We start from the raw sequence: 19,709 nt of genomic DNA, 5'->3' as shown, positions 1-19,709 counted from the left end.
GAAGAAGCGAGACAAATTGGGTAGAAAAAAGGTATTTTCTGGTGACAATCTCCGAACCCACAACGTCAGCTTGGCATTTCCACAACTTTGTTGAGGAAAATTCATCAATTACACACAAGGCAGCAGCATGTAGATCAAGTCAAAATTGACGAGCATAAGTCCTTTTAAATCACATTTGACAATTCAGTATCACAAAACACCCAAAGAAAAAAAAAAACAGAAGAAGAAAATTAAAAAATTAAAAATTAAAAAAAAAAAAAAAAGGGAGAGAGAGAGAGAGAGAGAAGAGGGGGGGGGGGGTGCTCACAGACTAGAATAAAGCTAAATAAAAGTATATACCATATTATCAACAGCACTAACCCATTAGAATTAATGCATTACGAGTGCAAAAAAATTGTATTTCCATCTCACTCACAGAATTTGGGAGCATTAATGTGAGCAGGAGCAGACAGCCGAGCAGATGATCTCATAAAGGGCCAGACAGTACAATATATATCGCCAGTGTCCCACCCTTAAGCAACCTTAGACCTGAAATAGAAGACATCACAATAAGTTTCCATTATCCAAAATGGTGCTTTGTATTAAATCGTTCCTAGTACAAAACCACCCAGCAATAGCATGTCTAAAGTGTAACAACATATTCATATCAGCCTCTGAACATGGCAATTAAACACACAAGCAGACAAGCAATACTACTAATAGAAGACAGTAAAACATCAACTGAACCAGAGAAAAAGCACAGCAGCAGAACAGATGCTGACCAGTTATCTATTCAAACAATTCAGAACTGATTACATACAATATTTTGGAAAGACAAACCTAGAAACAGGAAAATAAGCATAATTAGTTTATCATAATATTGAAAAGAACACATAAATCACCTGTTGCTTCGAAGGATCCTCTTCCACTTTTAGCACAAGCATGTGCACTTTAATGCCAAATCTACCACGATTCCAACTATATAATCACTAAAGATAAAGATGGCACCCGTTGGAATCCATGTCACACAATCACATAAACCAATCTCAAGAATACAGCAAGTAGTCATCAATTTGTTGCACCTCATATCCCATATCATCATCAGCTGTAGGCTCCAATTACCAGTTTCGAAAATTCTGTTCCTCAGTCAAGCTGCCCAAAGAGACTAGTCAAAAAAAAAAGACACCCTGCACCCAAGTGTAGAAGGCTATCCTCTGTTACAGGGCACTTACGCGTCTCCATCTACCTGAATTGCCACTCAGGCCAAAAGAATTAGGATGATAATCACATCCCAAAACTCCTGTTGTATATATCTCCTGAATTGGTCATTCGAAACTTAGCATCTTCATAACCACCATAGAATTTGTTACCCAGTCTCTCATTCCTAAGGAGCTCTGCTATACCAATATCATTTGCAGTTTGAAGCTCACTCCAATTATCCCAATGGCCATTAGAGACTGCAGTATTTCTAGGAGGTTGCTGGAGTGAAAATTGTGAAAAGGGAACATGATTACTAACTTGGGACTGGTCCATATGTCGAGAGGAAAAGCCATATGCATCATTTGGTGGAGAGAAATTATCCCTAGTGTCAGTATATCTGAGATTCTGATGGGGTGAAAGAGATCTTTGCATAAGTAACTGAAGTCTTGAATCATTTTCAAATGCAGGCGGCTGTACAGGGTAATTCGACCTCATGTCTATAGAGTTATTGATCCCACCTGGGAGCCTCCCTTTACCGACAGCCAAAATAGCAGGGTCAATAAATTCAATATCATTAGCAGGGCTTACATTTCCACTTGGTGTCTGATAAGGGTTTCTGAAGAACGAAGGAGTGTCTACCATGTGGCTTCCTGCAATAGATCCAAAATTTAATTCTTTCAATTGTAAAAAAAAAAAATAAAAAAAAAAAAAAATAATCAAGAGGAAAGAAAATCAGGAGAGTGAGTATAGTAACAAACCAGACTTCATTAAGTCAAAAGTCTGATCACTTCTTTCATGCGAAGAAAAACCTGGAGGCGGTGGCCTACTTGGTGCAGAGAAACCAGGTGGAGCTGAAATCTGAGATCTAGAGACTGTAATTCAGATAGAGAGACTATGTCAGTTAATATTAAGAAATAACCATTAAAGCATTACAAACGGAGAAACATTGACAACCTACTAATATGGTAAGAGAACCTAAATTGCCTTACTTAACAAAAAAAAAGAATAAGTAAAAACATAATAGGCACTTACGAGAAAGTTTGTTGGAAGGAAAAATGGAATGGCCACTAGTCACATTATCCGATAGCTCAATATTACGATGAGGAAATCCAAAACCATTGCCCATTCTATCAAAATAAGGATCTCTAATCCCATGAAATTCCTGTCCAAAAGGGGGATTCTTTGCTGCCTGGCCAATATTGCCAAGCGAAGGCTCCATATCGAATAAATGATTTCTGGAGTCCTCCTGCCTTGCAAAAGAAAATCTGGATTGATTGCTATATTGACCTTTGAAGGAACCAGCTAGGTTTACTGTAGCCTCTTGTTTATCAGTTTCACGCAATAGCTTGGCCAAATTTTGTGGGGACGTCAAAGAATCATCCCAAGAATCAAGATCCAACGACAGAATATTTGATATGATGTTGTTCTCTCCTATATCCAGAGCAGGCTGTGACTCGACATAAGCAAGTTCACCGTCAAATCTTCCCATATGACTCCCTTGCACACCTCTAAATAACAAAGAACTATCCTGTTCTGGAGTATGGCTAACAAAACGGTCCAAGAATCCATTAGAAGCAACAGATGCACTAGATACATTTGTCAAACATTCATCAGTTAATCTATTTACAATAGAAGAGGCAGCGGTATAATTTCCTGCACAATCAGCACCACCATGCGACTGTAAAGGATCCCTTAAATGACTCAAAAGATGAAGCGGAGATGATGTGGGTATCGCTGTCTGATTTATGACTATAGCATCCCGAAGTCTTTGATTATTAAAATCATCTTCTGTCTCTGAAGATATATTATGTAATACTGAAGCTGGCATATCTGATCTTACATCAGATGCTTCTTTTACAGCAGTCAAAGAATTAATAGTAGTAGCAGGAGTATAAGATGAATGTTCCTGAAGCCTCTCAGACTCATGCCACTGTAAACCTTGATTCCTAGGGAATAAGAAATTATTCAGACTCAAACCATTAGGTCTTTCGACCTCAGAATGTTCACTATTAAGCTGTTTGTCACTGCTTATAGACGATAGATCAGAGCATAGTTTCTGAATATTTCCGTCCATAACAGAGCTATTCCCCATGTCTTCACAAGAGGAGCAAGGTTGTCCATCTAAAGAATTTGTACTTAAAAGCTGTTCACCACCTTCTACATCACTACTAATTGCTGGGGAACAAGATGACTGGCTTACTGACTTTCCAGCTGAAGCAACTAAAAGTGTAGAAGAGACCTCTGAAACATTTCTCCGAGAACTATTACCAGCATGCTTCTTCACTGTTTCTGGATTTTCCATTTTACTTTTAGTTTGATTTGCATTTATTTCTTCATTTGACATTTGCTTCTTTCCAATATCACTGGGAATGAAGTCAGAAACAGTTGTTGCAAGCACTGGCGGCTCATGAACTGTCTCAGCCTTCTGCTTGGTTGATCCATTTGAGCTAGCCAAGCTTACAGATGGAAGATTGCAATTGGAAACGCGTGCTCCCCTGATATAGAAACAGAAATTTAAAACCATGAACAGACAGTGATAAAAGGACAAGAAAGAAACATACCATGATGCTGCTGGCGGCAGGGCACCAGATCTACCAGAACTACTATTTGGGGGTGAACCTTTTGAATAGCTTGCTGAATTCTGCAACCAAATAACCGCGAATAGAATCTATTACCACAATCAGCAAAAACAATTGTAGACTGCATTTAATCATGTAAACGGGTAAAAAGGGGACTATCATACTCTTTAACGAATGTCAAAATCTCAACCGAAATATCTAATATGGTATACGTCTAGCCAATGTTTTGCGCATGCAGTAAATAATTATCCAAACTAAGCAGAAGACATGAACATACACGTAATATATAAATGTTAGAACTGTCAAATGGGTTGGTCCCTATTTCTTCATTTTTAAGAGCATATTCAAGTTGTTTTAGACAGTTTAATTTGCAGGATTGTAGTGAATTTCTGATATACCTTCTAATTGGATTTCTAAATCTTAGTTCAGTTTTAGCTTGGGTCAGGCCAGAATTTTAATGGACTATACATCATAATTGGCAGTTGTAAATTGTAATAAACTAAAATTTTGAGATAGAAATAAAACCAGGAAGAAGATGACCATTTGATTGAACTAAAAATAAAAGAAGATGATGAAGATATTTAAGCATTAAAGAAGTTTCATTATTTACCAACTATACAGTTAACAAGTTTAATCAGATTATTTTCTCTCAAATCCTCTGTATACTAACCTTGACCGTATAATTTTGACAACATATTTCTATTCTAATGCAATCACTATACTAACTTTTGAGATATTTATACTAACCTTAACAGTTCACAATATCAAACTTTTATAATTGATACGTATCGATAATTTAATATAAAAATGGTCAACCATTTATGTAAGCAAGAGAGTCAACTTGTAGTATTTAATTTGGATAAAAGTAGTCCCCAACAAAAAAGGCACACTTCTCAGTTCTCAAAGATTCAAGCAAGACTTTTCTCCTTTTTTCTCAGCTTTTGGGCCCAAAAAACTAATTAACTCTCATCGACACATATAAAAATACTTCAATGATTAATACAAGCATTGCAAAATGGACACACGGGATGATACCAAATCAACCAGGTGTATAAAGCTTGTCACGCCTAAAGAATATCTATTACTCATCAAGAATCCAGACCAAATCCTTAGAGAAAAAGAAAAATGAATTTCAGCCAGCAAAGTCTACGGAAACCTATTTTGCCGAAACTCGGCATGTTCTCACTTAAAATCCCTCTAATCCATTTCTTTCTCCATAGCAAATAACCAATTGATAGAGGATATAAAAGATCAAAAAACGAAACAAATGGGATGTAATCAACCATGGACCCCAGTTACCGCACCTAAAAAAAGACATTTACCCTTCCAGTTCAGTGTTATTGCCAGTTTAGTTATAAGTTCTACCCTAAAAAAAAATGCTGGTAAATTTACGCACCTAAAGAATCACGGTTACCTCCATGGACACCTCAAATGAATATTATAGCCAGTTAATGCGCCTAAAATGTCAACTATCCCTCTAGAAATTCCATTAAAAACAATAAAGCCAGTACGGTATCAATGCCAGTTTAGCTATTGGTCTTACCCCCAAAAAGATTGTTGGTCAATTACTAAACAGCTGAAGTAGGGGTGCTAATCGAGCGAGTCGATCACTAGCAGAGGGTTGCTCGACTCGTGCTCATTAATTTTCGAGTCGAGTCGAGCCGAGTAGATCACTAGCAGAGGGTTGCTCGACTCGTGCTCATTTGAAGGTCTACGTCTCTTAAAATTCAAATATTTGTTGATGATATTTTCTTCTCTTTATATAAACTTTTTCTACTTAAGCTTATTATTTTAAATTTATCAAGTGTCAAGGTTAATTATTGTTTTTAAGGATGAAATAATAGAAAAATATTGAATTTCTTGTACACTTGTCGAGTTTCGAGCTGATTAGAGCGAGCACGAGCAAACTCGAGTCGAGTTTTGACTGAGCGTTGACCGAGCCGAGTTCGAGCTGCTCGCGAGTTGCCCTACTCAATTAGCACCCCTAGGCTGAACCAATGTTGCCACTTAGAAAAATTCCAACAGTATCAGTTCAAATTTCGATCTAGTACACAAATGTACTCCATCCCTAACAGTATCCAGAACATTGCTTTCTGGGATGTTCCTTAAAGAATGCAACAATTCTTTTCTAGCCATGTGCTCTCATCAACTTACTCTCTCATCAGATCACATGGTCCTAAGTTATTTCAACTCCATTCAACCAAACATTGAAATGAGTGCAATATGTACTTGGTGGATACACTAAGGTGCTGAGGGAGTATGATAAAAGTTATACAATGGTTAATGTTAATTAATGTTAATTTTAATTCTAAAAATCTAACAACAGAAGCCTGTAGACTTCTTCTAGTTTCCAAAAAAAATTCTAGTTCAAAACTTGCATAAATTACAAGCCCTTATAGGCTTAAAGAAAAGGGGAACTGAAGAACCATCTCTCACACTAAAACGAGAACACATGCTAAAAGTTGCCTTGATACATAAAAGGTCATCATGTACTTGACAGACTAGCATGACATGGGCAATGAAAAATTTTGTGCATGTAACATCATTTATTTCACATTTGAGCTGTAAATACTAACTTAAGCAAATAATTGATTGTGTGTACGCGTCATTGTGTCAATATGTAAATGAGTGCAGGGGAAACTTTATATTTTGATCTGCATGCAAATTCCCTAAATCCAGACATCAATCATGTATTTTACTAATTTTAGTCATTACAAATTAGAGTAGAATAGTAGATTCAGGTAATTATTTTAATATTCATATCACAATCTATGAGCATACTCCCTCCATTCTTTTATCTTTGACCCAGTTACTACAGATGCTCAATTAAAATAAATATTGAAAAATGTGAGTGTAAGATATAATAGGATAAAGTAAGAGAGAGAATGTTAAAAGGTGGATTTGTGTAAGAAAAAGGTGACTAGAGCAAGAGAGATATGGAAAGGTGTAACTATTGTGGGGTTGAAGGGGTTAGATGGTTAAAAGAGTGTCAATAATATAATAACAAAGTGAGTAGAACAAAAAAGAACAGAGGGAGTATTTGATTACAATATATTTCCATCACCATTCAATTTTTAAGTTAAGGGTCACAACATATATGGAATAAAAAGATATTGCATTCCATTGACAAATAAAACACTTAAATGCAAACCCATACTAAACGAACAACCTAACATATACCCAAGTTCATGTAACAGAGACAAATGCCCATCAATGGAGGTCATCACCTTCCAAATAACAAGACAACGAAAAACATAATCTAAATCCAACACTTGTAACATGCATACGCATACATACTACCAATAAATAGTGAAAACTGAAAACTTCCATCAAAATGATTAACATTCTGATGTCTGTAAAACAATAGTGAAAACAGGAAAATTAAATAAAAACAAAACAAAACAAAACAACCTGTAAGTTAACAAAGACCAATTCAGTTGTCACAAGGATAATATAACTATTATGTTGAAAGTGCATCAACATTCAAGCCCCAACAAATATCTACTTATTAAAGAACTTTCTATGCTACAGAAATCTTATACTATTCTCGATTCTCGTTTTCTTACAATCACATGTCCCCTTGGCACACATTTTAAGAGAGTACAAAGGGTATACAGAAAGTTTAATCAAAATAACTTCACATGTAGGGAAGAGTTGAGAAACAGGCACTTAGGATAGTTTAATAAATTTGTCCTTTTACCTTCCTTAGTCTCTTCTAAGGAAAATGTTAGAGATTATGAAGAGAAAATATAGCTCAACCAATTTTATTTAAGTCCTAGCCAACAACACGAGCTCTCAGAAAGCCCATATGCAGCCACATTGATATATCAAGCGATGTATAGGAAAGGGGTCTTACAGTTGAAGAATTTTTGACAGCCGGCTTCTCCACTACAGCAGAACTAATATTGCAATAATCATCTGCAGGGGGAGGCAATACAGTCCCTGCACGCCGTTGCATATTATTGGTAACCCCAGTGATTTCCTGAACTCTAATCCAAGAAAGGTAAGTCAATAATATTGAGCGGTTAAATCAGATTTTGTAAAAAAACAATAAATAAATAAACAAAAAAAAATCAAAAGGCAAAGGCAAAAATAGCCAATGCAAATCCATGAATGAGAATCACATTTCAGATATAGGATGTGATTATACAAGAAGTTCAGTTAGTCCAACTATGTAATACATCATCCAACATATATAAAAATGTGGCATAGTGACAGAGAGAGTACAATTGATATAGGATGTTTTTACATCAGTCGTTTAAAAACTGACTACCATAATATTTGAATGATAGACAATATGATCGGTTCATTTTTTCACATTATAATATGGGCACAATTAGTGTTTTAATATCTACAATGCAAATATACATTTTGAAAATTTTAATCCAACATAGAATAAATATTTTTCGAAAAACTATAAAATAATAAAAAAAAATTACATAAATGAAACTAATTGATGAATAAAAAAAATGTTGATAATACTATTTTATACCAATATAAAGTACTATAATTTATTACTTGGAGAAAATATGTCAATTATGAACTACATAACCATTAAAACATTATGGTAGTCATATTTCAATTTTCAAACGACCACTATAAAATTTTACACATTTTTTTCATCTCCACCGCAACAACATAGTCTTTCATCTGAAATTCATTGAGCTGACTAAATTCTTAAGATTTCAACAGAAATAACATGGGGACGTTCAAAGTTTAACTTGCTAGAATTTAAAAGCAGTTTATAATTTAACGAAGGCCTAAAATAGAAATGTGGCATAATTATAGAGGGTTGGTGCAGTACTGCAGTTTAAGTTCAGCAGTTAATCATTATTCTGATTTCAATTAACCACTATATCCTCTAAAGTCCAAACAGCAGTAATTACAAGGCCAACAACAATTTTTAATGCATTAGTAGATACACTAAGCTAGAGCCGTAAGCAAACAAGTATCTATACCCTTTACCAAATTTGGATGTCCTTAAACCAATAGTTACTTGTCAAATACCTTGTGTAGGCAGATATGATTTCATCTTTTGTGAAGCTATCCTCTTGTGAACCAATCTCATGCAAGTATAAACAATCAGGGTTGGTGCAGGGCTGTAACAAAAGAAATACACTTAATGTGAACACTGAATGCTAACCACTATTATATATTTACTGACAGCCAGATATCATACCACATTTCTTAGCCATGCATGACAGTATTTTGTGGTTCCAAAGCATGCCCTGTAATATAAAAGTCTAGTCTTTAAAACAAGTAATATAAAATAATACAGAGCAAGCACTAAGAAGGTTTTGATTCCATGCTCAACCCACCTCAAAGGCCTAGCGTCCAAAATGAACCCATGCACTGACTGAATGCAACGAATTGCTTCCTCCTCCTTTGAATATGTAATATATCTGAAAGCCAAAAATAAGCAGCAAGAACATGCTGTCATGCCTTCTGATAGATTTTATATATTGCAATGGATCACTAAAAACCTAACTAAATAAATAGAACTATGTTGCTGTCTAGAGCAATCTCAGCATTGAAGATATAGGAATTCAGTGAATCCTTAAACCTAAACTGCATTACGACAGCAAAGCACAAAAGAAAAAGACAGACATTACTCAGATATGCAAGAAGCTCTAAAAGCTTGAAAATGGTGTACTCCGTAACTTTTAGAGCACAAAACAAGTTCAACTTTCAAGCTCCTTTCAGAAATCAATTCCGTCTACTTCCTCTGTTCTTTTTTAGTTGACTTAATAGCCTCGTGGCACACAATTTAAGAAAGGGAACAATTACAATACATGACATAATTACATATAGATAAATAACTAGACTTACACACTACAAGTATTGTTTGCAAACTGCTGAATGGTGCCAGCTGAAGTCCGGGATATGGAAACCTTCAAAACCTTGCCATACTGAGCAAAATAGTCTTTATGTTGAAGAAGCTGCCCAAGATATTGAAACAATTAACTACCAAAATTAGGCACCCAAATGAATATGAGGATAGGGGGGGGTGGGGGGGATCAAAAAAACACTCACATCTTCATCTGCAAGCTCAAGAGGTAAGCCCACTATGTAGACAAGATTTCTTTGAATAACACGAACGCTGCTCAATTGATTCCTGCTATCAGATGTCTTAACCTTTGCTTTCTGTGACTTGTGTTTCTTTTCCATATTAACTTCTTGCACCAACCTGAGAAGAAACACATTCAGCAAATAATACATGAAAAGAGCTGGGATGTGACATGCTTTCCTTCCTTCTTTTTTGGGTTTAGATTAGCCAAAAAACAATGCATTCTAAAGTATGAACCATTACAATGATGGCCTAACAAAATTAAATATGATAATAAATCAGTAAACAACCTTTCACAGTTTGCAGCCATCCCTACAATTCGGTCTTTATCATATGCAGTGCGACAGGCAGGGCACCGTCCCTCTGACTCATCCTTCTCAGCCATATCCATTATGTGATGCCAACACCACACACAAATCTGCACACAAGAACAGAGAAATTAACACATTTGCAGCCATCTGTTTACATAATGATTTAAGTTTTGTTTCAAGGAAAATACAAGTTCAAACTTCAAACCACATCAGCAGCAAAAGAAGTTCAACCCAAATAGAGAGAATATTACTGTCATTGCAGAGTCAGCTGAGACTAATAAAAAATGAAAAATAGTATGCATAACAACAACATTCACCCTTCACCATCATCTATAGTTGAGAACATGCATAAAGCTAAGCTTTTAAATGCAAAACAACTAAATAAAGTTTGCAATGAATAAAATAACTCAAATACTAACAGGCTAACAGCCACTAGATATAGCTTTAAATAATGATGAATAAACAAATAAATAAAGAAAGAAAAGGTGAGGGTTAGGGCTGGGTTTTCAGTGGGATGCAACACACAAATGCTTTCCTTGTCAAACTAGGCAGTGCAGATGAACCCTTATCAAGATAAAGATGCTAACTTATTTATCATTTCACAGGGATAAATATCAAGAAGACATGGATCATGATGCAAGGCCGGATTTGAAGAACAACAAAAATCTAATCATTAATGGTTAGATCCTTAGTTTGTATTAGGTCCTACCACTCTTTCACATATCCCATGCTTCTCTCAAAAACAGCAATAATAGTCTAATTCCTCACTCTGCATCTTAGGAGCCAGATTTAAAAACAAAGAAAACAAAGGATCAAGCAAAGAGATGAAAAACAGAGGACAGATAGTACAAAGAACAGTCGTAATTAAAAAAATGAAAAAAGTGGTGCATGCAACTTCTCAGCCCTAATCAATTTATGTTCCTAGCGCAGTTAATTGCAAGCTAGATAGTCTGACCTAACTAAAGTACTGAACATACCAGCCCCACTCTCTTAATGGAACAATTACCAAAATCTTACTTCCACACAATAACCCCAGAACCAAGCATGATGCGATCATAAGGATTCATAACAAGCCACAAAAAAGAAACATTAATACAACCCCAAACTTCCACTTAGGTTAAAGCAAAAGGTTTAGACTGACATAATGCAGGTCACACAATAGCCTAACATTTGATCGACTAAACATTGAGAAAGATTGTCTTACATTCAAGATATTGTAAAATTCCCAAATTCTTAAAACTACGAACAAAAGACATTAACGGTTATCAGCCTATCAACAAATGTTAATTATTAATTTATTATCCCTTAGCTACACAGCCATAAACAATTGATCTGGCACAAGCATAGAACACTACATTGTAAAACAAAATAAGGCCACAAAGATAAAATCACGGAGAAACTGAACCTCATAGCCACATCTGCACGGCTTCAATTGTTGATCAGTCAAATCCATCTCCTCAGCACAAAGAGGACAGGTCTTCTCACCCTCATCACTCATGATTGATCTGGGACAGAACTAGTAATAAAAATACAATAAGATGAAGAGAAAGAACATTAAAACAAATAGCTACAACCTTGATTTTGCTAGCAAATTGCAGGTTTAACCTCAAAAATTACAATTCAAGTTGAACAATTCAGACGCGAAAGGAGAGAATCCAAACAACGAGAACCATGGTCCAATTTCATAGTTCCATCCTAACATTAAAGGGTTCTGCAACATAATTTTAATACCAAATTTGATTAAATGATCAAACTAGGCTCGAAAATTCACAAATTTAAGGAAGAAAAGGTCCAATTTCATAGTTCCATCCTAAGATTAAAGGAAAATTTGATTCAAGTATCAAATTAGGGTAGAAAAATCACATAATTTTCTTCACTGCGAACAAAATCGATCTTTATGAGCCTTAGTAATAATAACTATCAACTAATAGTTCAATAATCGACTATAGAAGAACCCTAAATTGAGTATACTGACAATTGAATAAACGATAAACCCTAGATTGTGAAATTGATATTCAATGATTACAAAAAGAAGAACATGTTACCTCGGAAGCTGCTTTAATGGAGGATAGAAAGATCAGAAGTCGCTTCAATGGAGATCGTGGAGTGCGCTTCAATGGAAAACTGAGAGAGATAGAGGAAGAGAGATAAAGGGCAGATCTACGTTCATCCGTTTTTGATTACTCCGTATAAATTTGTAGTAGTATTTTTCCGATTATAGTACTCCCTCTGTTTTTTTTTTTAAATGCATCACTTTGACAATTGCACTATTCACATGTTGACTTAATTTTTTTCACCTCTAAAAAATGAATAAATGTTATTATATTATATATCACTAGTCGTTGGAGCACGCGCGTTGCGCGTGCCCCCCCGACGGCAAGATAAGTAAAATTCGTGGTTGTGTTCGGTTGTTATGATATTCGTGGTTGTGTTCGGGTTTTGTAATAGCAAGGATACATGAATTTATAAGTGTCTATGGGGAAATATGTATGAAAAACAATTGTTATAAGTGAAGTTATCTAGAATTTGCTATAATTTAAAGATTCTTTAAAAAAAATATTACTCTCTCCGTCCCTTAATACAATTCCTCTTTTGAGCATTTATTCCTCACATAATAAAGAGAAAGAGGCATTCTATTAAGGGACGAAGGAGTATTGGTTTAGATATTATTTTAGAATGCAATATAGTTTCTTGTTGATGAGTACCTAAATAATTTTCGAATAGCTTCGTTTTAGCATAATTGTGATAATAAGGAGTAGTTATAAGGAAATGCAATAATAAAGGATAAAGTTATGAAACATGGATTAAATGTAAAATATACAAAAGTATTGTATATTTGTTTGTTAGAAAGTTGAAAATTTTCGAGTGGTTTGAAATTTTAGTATTTCTTGGTCACTCTATTTCTCTATCCTTTTAACTTTCATTATGTCTTATAATTGAGTATATTAGAAAGTTTTTAAAAAGTATTTTATCCTCCTTTCCTTTTTTTAAAATTTCCTCAAACTCTCATTGTCTCTTTCTCGATCCCTATGTCACTCTTCTCCTTCCTCCTTTTAAATGACCTTTCATTCTCTTAGCCACCCTCTCTTCCTCTTGACCCTTCTCTCTCTCGCTTACTCTATCCCCCGACATGCTCTTTACTCTTAACTTATGGCCTTGCTTTTCTCTGTTCCTCATTCAGTCCACCTTCCCTCTCTTTCATAGCACTTTTCTCTCTCAGTCTTGCCTTTGCTCCCTTTCCTTGCACTTTTGTCTCTCAGCCCACCTTCTCTCTATCTCTCTCTCTCTTATAGCCTTTTTCTTTCCTAGCCCCCTCTTTCTCTCTCAGCCCCTCTATTCTCCCCCCCCCCCCTTCTTTTTTTTTTCTCTCCTTCACCTCCTATTTCTTACTCACTATATCTCGTTCTTTCATCTCTCTAGTCTCTCTCACTCCGTTTCCTTCTCCCCCTTTCTACCTCCTACTTCTATCTTTCTAAAGTTATCTATAATTATGGTTGTACAAATATTAAAAAGATCAACGCTCTCTCTCTCTCTCTCTCTCTCTCAATGGTCATGCAAACCCCAAAAAAAATATTTGTGTATGGAGCGCGCGCGTTGCACACCCCCAACTTTGTCCACGTAACTTTGTAGATGTGTTTTTGCACACTGGCTTGGTAAGATTTTTTACTTTGTATGATTTTTTTATTGTATTATGTGAATTAAATTCAGTTAAATTGCAAGAAGCCAAGAGCTAATCGGTGAAATGTGATTGAGCATTATTTTTTTTTTACAAAAAAAAAAAAGAAAAACCGAGTAAGTGTTATCATGTTCTTACTCTAAACCGTTTCTCCATCCTTCCTTTATTTTCCAAAACCTTCTATTTCTCATTCTTAGAGCCTGTTCACATTTACTGAACTGAGCTGAACTGAACTGCCCTGAACTGAATTGAGCTGAAATGAATATTTTATGAGAGAGGAAATTAGGAGCTAAACTGAACTGAACTAAAATTAAGTAAATGTGAACAAACCCTTAGTCTCTATCTCCTTCTTCTCCATTCTCCTTTTTTATGACTTCAAAACTTATAGGTCTCCCTCTAGTGTATGAATATTTATGCAAACTAAAGAAAGTAACTTCTTATGAATCTAGCATTAATCTATCTACCTTAAGGTTGATTTTTTGTTTAAAATGTAGTATTAACTAATCAATTTGAATTTCTACATAAAGTATCTCAATACCTTGTAAATCTTAAAGCTTACAAAGATATGATTTCTCTACTAACTACTACAATCAACTTGAATTTCTACACAAACTATCTCATTATACCTTGTAAATTTGTGTTTATTTATTTTTTATTTTTTTCTTTTGTATTAAATGTATTATTAATCAACTTGATATTAACCTCTTTTCTTAAAATAAAAAAATAAAAAAAAAAGGCACCAATTTGATACCTAGCCTCAAGAACAAAGATATAATTTCTCTACTAAAATCACAATACACATATTGAAGTTGAAAACAAGTACACATTATGCTCATATATTCACTTATATGCTCTTGCATTACTTCATCATTTACGTATCTAATTCTACCCATTTCTACCGTTTAAAACTATAAATTAAATACTACTCGTACTACAAATGAAATTAAATCCCATAACCTCAACCTATAACGCTATCACCATCTCACACATGCTTCATCTGGTTGTATCCTTGTCTTCTTGGCGCCTTTAAGCACGTGCTCCACTCCTACAAGTAACATCTTGGCCCTAATATTTCAGGCTTGCTCACTTCATCCCAAAATTATCTGCATAAAACAGAAGAATAAAAAAATAGATCTAATCACATATGATAACACGATAAACAATTAGTTTGTATTTTATGTGAAGTTCATATATATACCTGAAGTTCATACAAAAGAAACCTACAAGTAGTTTCCTCTTCTGAAAGAGGAGCATTCTGAATGTCACCCATATTAAGAGATATTTGTAACCACCAAATTATTAACCTGCAGATATATCAATTACATAGATAAGCAAACAAAAAAGAACAAATGTATTACTTGCGGACATGTATTTAAGATATCTAAATGATGGTGAAGGCATATGCAAAAGCTGATACTTTAAATTCAAGATACTTAATTCTATTATTCTAGTTGCCTTTAACAGCTTATACACTTAATTTGCAATAGATCTATGGGGAAAAGCATGGCCTAGACTTATATCCACAAGGCACAATATAAATATATAATGCAAAAAAAAAGAAAAAAAACACTAAGCTGCATACACGTCTGATGAGAAATCAAATACAAGAAATCTCACAATAAGCTTTCCATAGAAAATTGTGGGTCTTCCCATGAGAGCCTGTACAGGCAGCCATCAACCAAAAATGCTTAACATATACAAGCAATAACCAAGTTCATTGTCTATCATGTTTGACGAAAAGATTAATGTGCTGCCAATTTCTCTAATCTAAATATACATGTACTGTATAAGGCAAAGCATCATAAGAAGATGAGAGGTTTTACCAAAGCAGTATATCTTAAGAAATAAACCCAAAAACAATTCATAGAACCCACTATTCATTCAGCACCATTATTCTGGAATGCCAATGATGCCTTCATCCCAAGCCTACTCAAGAACAAGGCATACAGGATGTGCAGAAGAAACACGAAGAAGCAACAATTTAGCAAGAGTTGCCAGAAAAAGAGGGTGTAATCTTGATGGCTACATTATACAAAAATAAACTAATAAAGAATTGATTTTTTTTCTCTATTTATAGTAACAAAGCCTAAATGTTCAGAAATTTGTAAGTCAATAAAATCTTTCTTTAAAGATTAATAAGGATAGTTATAAAATACAGTTAAATTCATACAAGCACAACAAAGAAAAAAAACCCTGCAAAAATCCATAAAAGCAAGAAGTCACTCACAGATACTTATTATGAGGTTCGGAGCTCCAAAAGCATTTGAGCAGAGTGATTGAGAACTTCTCTGAGATTGTCTTCCTCTCGATCTTCTCCTCTTTTCCCCCTGGAACTCAACAAACCAGAGCGAGCGAGTGAGAACTACAGCAACTTTAGAGTTACTACAACTCAGTTTTTGTATCAGGGCAAGCTGACAGATTCAAGGGGTACATTATTGCTCACAGATCATCAAGATTTTATACAAGAAGACCTGTATAAAAACACACAAAACAAGTATGAATAGCAGAAACATTGATGTAGATAGTTGCAACTGAAGTATAAGTGAGCGATCTAAATAATCAAAGAAACAGGAAGAGACGTACGCTTAAACTCATTAAGACCTCCGACCAGATTTTGAATTTAGGTAATGCCCACCTACGAACGCAATCATGCAATCATAGTAGGGTGTCCTTTTTTTTTTTTTTTTATCTATGCCTCCTAAATTAACTTTGTTATGGGAAAGGTCATAATGTTTCTCTTATCTTATGACAAACTTTAGGCAGAAAAGTCCGCCTCCTTTTCAAATACTTTAAGAACATGGAACCCGTCTTCTTCACAAGATTACAAGAGGAATCTTCGGAACATTAAGTCATCTATTTCCTTATGTGCACTTCAGAAACTTCTGTCAGTTTTGTAGCACACATTATGTGTTATAGGAGTAGATAAAGTCATAAATGACAAATGACATAAACAATATTCAATTTCGGGTCATGACTACGTTGTTTGGTGATCGTGATGAGTTGTATTTTCCTAAAGTAATGACTACTCTCTCAGCTTTAATGAGTATTGGGGGGCCATTGGCAGGCTTTTAATAAATACAATCAAGAAAATAAAGTAAGCAAGCAGAGATGTAAAATAACTGAAGTGCTCAAGAACAAAAAGTCTAGAAGAGTAGTATATTGTAATAATCTCAAACAGAATAGCTCCATCGCCTCACAAACTCATGGAGATTCATAGAAATGCAAGGTCTAACAATGATCTGACTTTGCACATCTTTTGAATAAAAACTAATTATTACTTCAGATACAAAGGATCACGAAACTGCTCACCATCATTAAATTTAAGCAGGAAACGGCACACATAGTTGCCATACAACAATAGGAGATAAGAGTGAATATATTTGAAAGACTAACCTCTTTACTCTAACAAGGATGTCCAGGCTGCTTTCTCGGTAGTTAAGTTGATATGGAATCAAGGAGGGCCACGCAGTTGAATTTTCTTTTTTGTTATAGAAGCACAAGACTAACTTCAAGCACTGCATTATTTCGCACCAACCTGCAATTGCTGCTAATATTACAGTAGAAAAGATAAAGGATTCTCAAGTTATCAGTTGTATGGTGTAAATTACTCTCATGTATATATTAATAAATTATAAGGAGACTATCATATCAAACATAACTTCTTTGTCGACTCCTTAATACTTCCCAAACTCACTTGATAAGTTATTACATTCATATAAGTAGAACACAACCCTTATCTAGACATACCACATGTACAAACCTTTACATATATATTTTCTCACCTCATTTAATAAAAACAACAAAAGGCTCATGTAATACGAAATAAGAAGTTAATTAAGAGTGATGAATAAACTTGGGGAGATTAGTGTTCGTTCATCAAATCTATTTTATAAACATTTAATCCCTTCAATACATTTAAACTAATTAACTTCAGTCACTCACACATTTGAAAATTTAACATACACATTAATCCCTTATCACTTTGGCAAATTATCAATTAGTCATCATCCAAATAGTCATTAATCAAAATTGCCCACATTTTAACTTTATAACTAATGTGTAAATAAAGGAAGAAGGGAAGACAAAATAAATAAGAGAAGCCCAAGCATTCATTTTAGCACCCCAACTAACTCAACACAACAACACCACATAGGCATCAAATGAGCAATAACAGCCCGCTGCGATAGAACCAGGGTAGCAGACCGTAGTAAATTCCAGAAGGCATAACTCCTAGCACACAACTCCAAATCGAGAAATTCTTGAGCCTAGATTGAATAGCTTTTCGAGATCTAAAACATTGATGAAGGGACTATGAGCTAAAAACAACTTCAGGTCGATGATTTTTGGACAAACAGAACATCAGTAATAGGGCAGCACCAGAATCCACCAAACCTGGGTTCATCTTCCTCCTTGAAAAAATTAAATTTTTAACATCTAAAACACCCATATAATGTAAAATAGTGAAATTAATAATCAAATAAAGTCAATATCTTGAAAACTTATAAGACTAATACCTTAATTTTGGTGGGGTTGAATCAAAGATCCAAAGTAATCTCCTCTTTCTGGAAAAATACTGAAGAACATAAGGAGTGACCCGAATAGCAACAACCCATGCTCCGAACATCAATCCGTGGGATCGAAGCTGCGGTAGAGCTTCTTCCTTGCTTGGTTTCTTCTGGAACATTCCTCCGAACATCTTTGCTTTAGGAAACCATTTGAAATCAAATTCAATAAAAAAAAACTACATGAAAAGCCCAGAAATAAATAAAACAACCTTCATATAAAAAGGTAAAATCTAATCGAGGAGATGAACATCAAAGTATCGAACCAATTAGAACAAGAAAGGTAAATGAACCTTAGCAACTGCGTCGCCAAAACTGATGAAATTGAAACACTGAGAAGAAGCGAATCCCATCGCCATGGTTGTTTCAAGGATGATCGGTGATTTTGAGCTCATCGCCATCATTGTTGAAGGGGGACATATTTTCTCTCTCTAGGTTTCTCTTTCCTTATTTTCCATTAAGAATTCTGAGCTTTTTTTTTTTAGAAGAGAAGGAGGAAAGAGAAGGAAGTCTGTGAGGAAGAAGGTGCAGAAGTCGGTGAGAGAGTAAGGGGCAAGTAAAGGGGCAAAATTGGCAATGCATTAATTTTAGGGGCAAGGCTGTAATAGCACCACAAAGTACTATTCACCAGCTACAATAAATTCTTTTGCATGTTTTATAATGGTTATAGATTAAATTCGTCATAATGTCTAGTTTCATAATATAATACAATCTAATCTAATATATATATATATATATAAAGGGGAGTTTTTTCCCAAAATTTTAGAGCGCCACGTAGGATTTTTATTTTTAAAAATTTATTAGAGCGCCACATAGGATTAATATTTTTAAAACGCTACAATAGGATTATGCCACCTAAGATTAGTTAACGTGCCACGTAAGATTATAAATTATAGTTATATCCAATAAATAATTCAAGTGCTACATAAGCATAATTGACCAATGTGATTTTAATGGTTACATTAATTAAATACGAAATATTATCTTTTGATATTAGGAATTTTATGTAATATTTTAAAATAAATACGGAAAAAATGATATATTACGTAAAACTAATAAAATAACAAATGTAATCACATAAATATGAATTTTTTTTAAAAAAAATAAATAAATCGACCCGTGCATCGCACAGGCTTCATCTAGTTTTTACTAATACACAATTAAAGATATTTATGGTCAAAGTAGGGCGGGGAAAAATTCCAGCATATGCTGGGGGCAGGATCGATCCCGTAACCTCGAGGTTACGAGATGGGAGTGCTACCATCAAGCCAACTCCACATCCTTTAGCGTCTCGGAATGTGCCAGTCAAACTGATGCATATAAAAAAAACAGAGG

General features: G+C 34.7%; 2 protein-coding genes and 1 long non-coding RNA gene across 9 annotated transcripts in view; 1 reads left to right on the top strand and 2 right to left on the bottom strand.

Annotated features, from left to right (window-relative positions):
- The window catches only part of LOC145619611 (uncharacterized), a 255,837-nt gene that overhangs the window by 46,451 nt on the left and 189,677 nt on the right, over positions 1–19,709 (top strand). The window lies entirely within an intron of this gene.
- On the bottom strand, positions 131–12,294 carry LOC145619317 (uncharacterized). 2 transcript variants are annotated; one of them, XM_081673989.1, is made up of 14 exons: positions 12,182–12,294; positions 11,542–11,641; positions 10,116–10,243; positions 9,792–9,945; positions 9,588–9,697; positions 9,077–9,160; positions 8,938–8,986; positions 8,766–8,857; positions 7,615–7,747; positions 3,741–3,820; positions 2,212–3,674; positions 1,938–2,051; positions 882–1,829; positions 131–528 (listed from the first exon to the last, which is right to left on the bottom strand). In XM_081673989.1, exons 2-13 carry the CDS (start codon positions 11,632–11,634, stop codon positions 1,264–1,266), a joined length of 3,066 nt encoding a protein of 1,021 aa, XP_081530115.1. In that variant the 5' UTR covers positions 11,635–11,641; positions 12,182–12,294; the 3' UTR covers positions 131–528; positions 882–1,263. The 2 variants fall into 2 exon arrangements, with proteins under 2 accessions (XP_081530115.1, XP_081530114.1); XM_081673988.1 differs by having other exon boundaries at positions 11,542–11,652; positions 12,182–12,283.
- LOC145621360 (uncharacterized) lies at positions 14,570–18,100 on the bottom strand. Of its 6 annotated transcripts, XR_014108399.1 has the most exons (6): positions 17,206–18,100; positions 16,244–16,283; positions 16,040–16,139; positions 15,636–15,738; positions 15,011–15,116; positions 14,570–14,915 (listed from the first exon to the last, which is right to left on the bottom strand). It is a non-coding gene; the product is annotated as an uncharacterized LOC145621360 (long non-coding RNA). The 6 variants fall into 6 exon arrangements; XR_014108398.1 differs by lacking the exon at positions 15,636–15,738 and having other exon boundaries at positions 17,206–18,094; XR_014108402.1 differs by lacking the exons at positions 15,636–15,738; positions 17,206–18,100 and adding an exon at positions 16,396–16,586.

This window comes from Chenopodium album, chromosome 27, assembly GCF_948465745.1.
Source record: "Chenopodium album chromosome 27, dcCheAlbu1.1, whole genome shotgun sequence".
NCBI classification, from domain to species: domain Eukaryota; kingdom Viridiplantae; phylum Streptophyta; class Magnoliopsida; order Caryophyllales; family Amaranthaceae; genus Chenopodium; species Chenopodium album.
The sequence above is the reverse complement of the archived record's forward strand: the minus strand, read 5'-3'. Positions and strand labels throughout refer to the sequence as shown.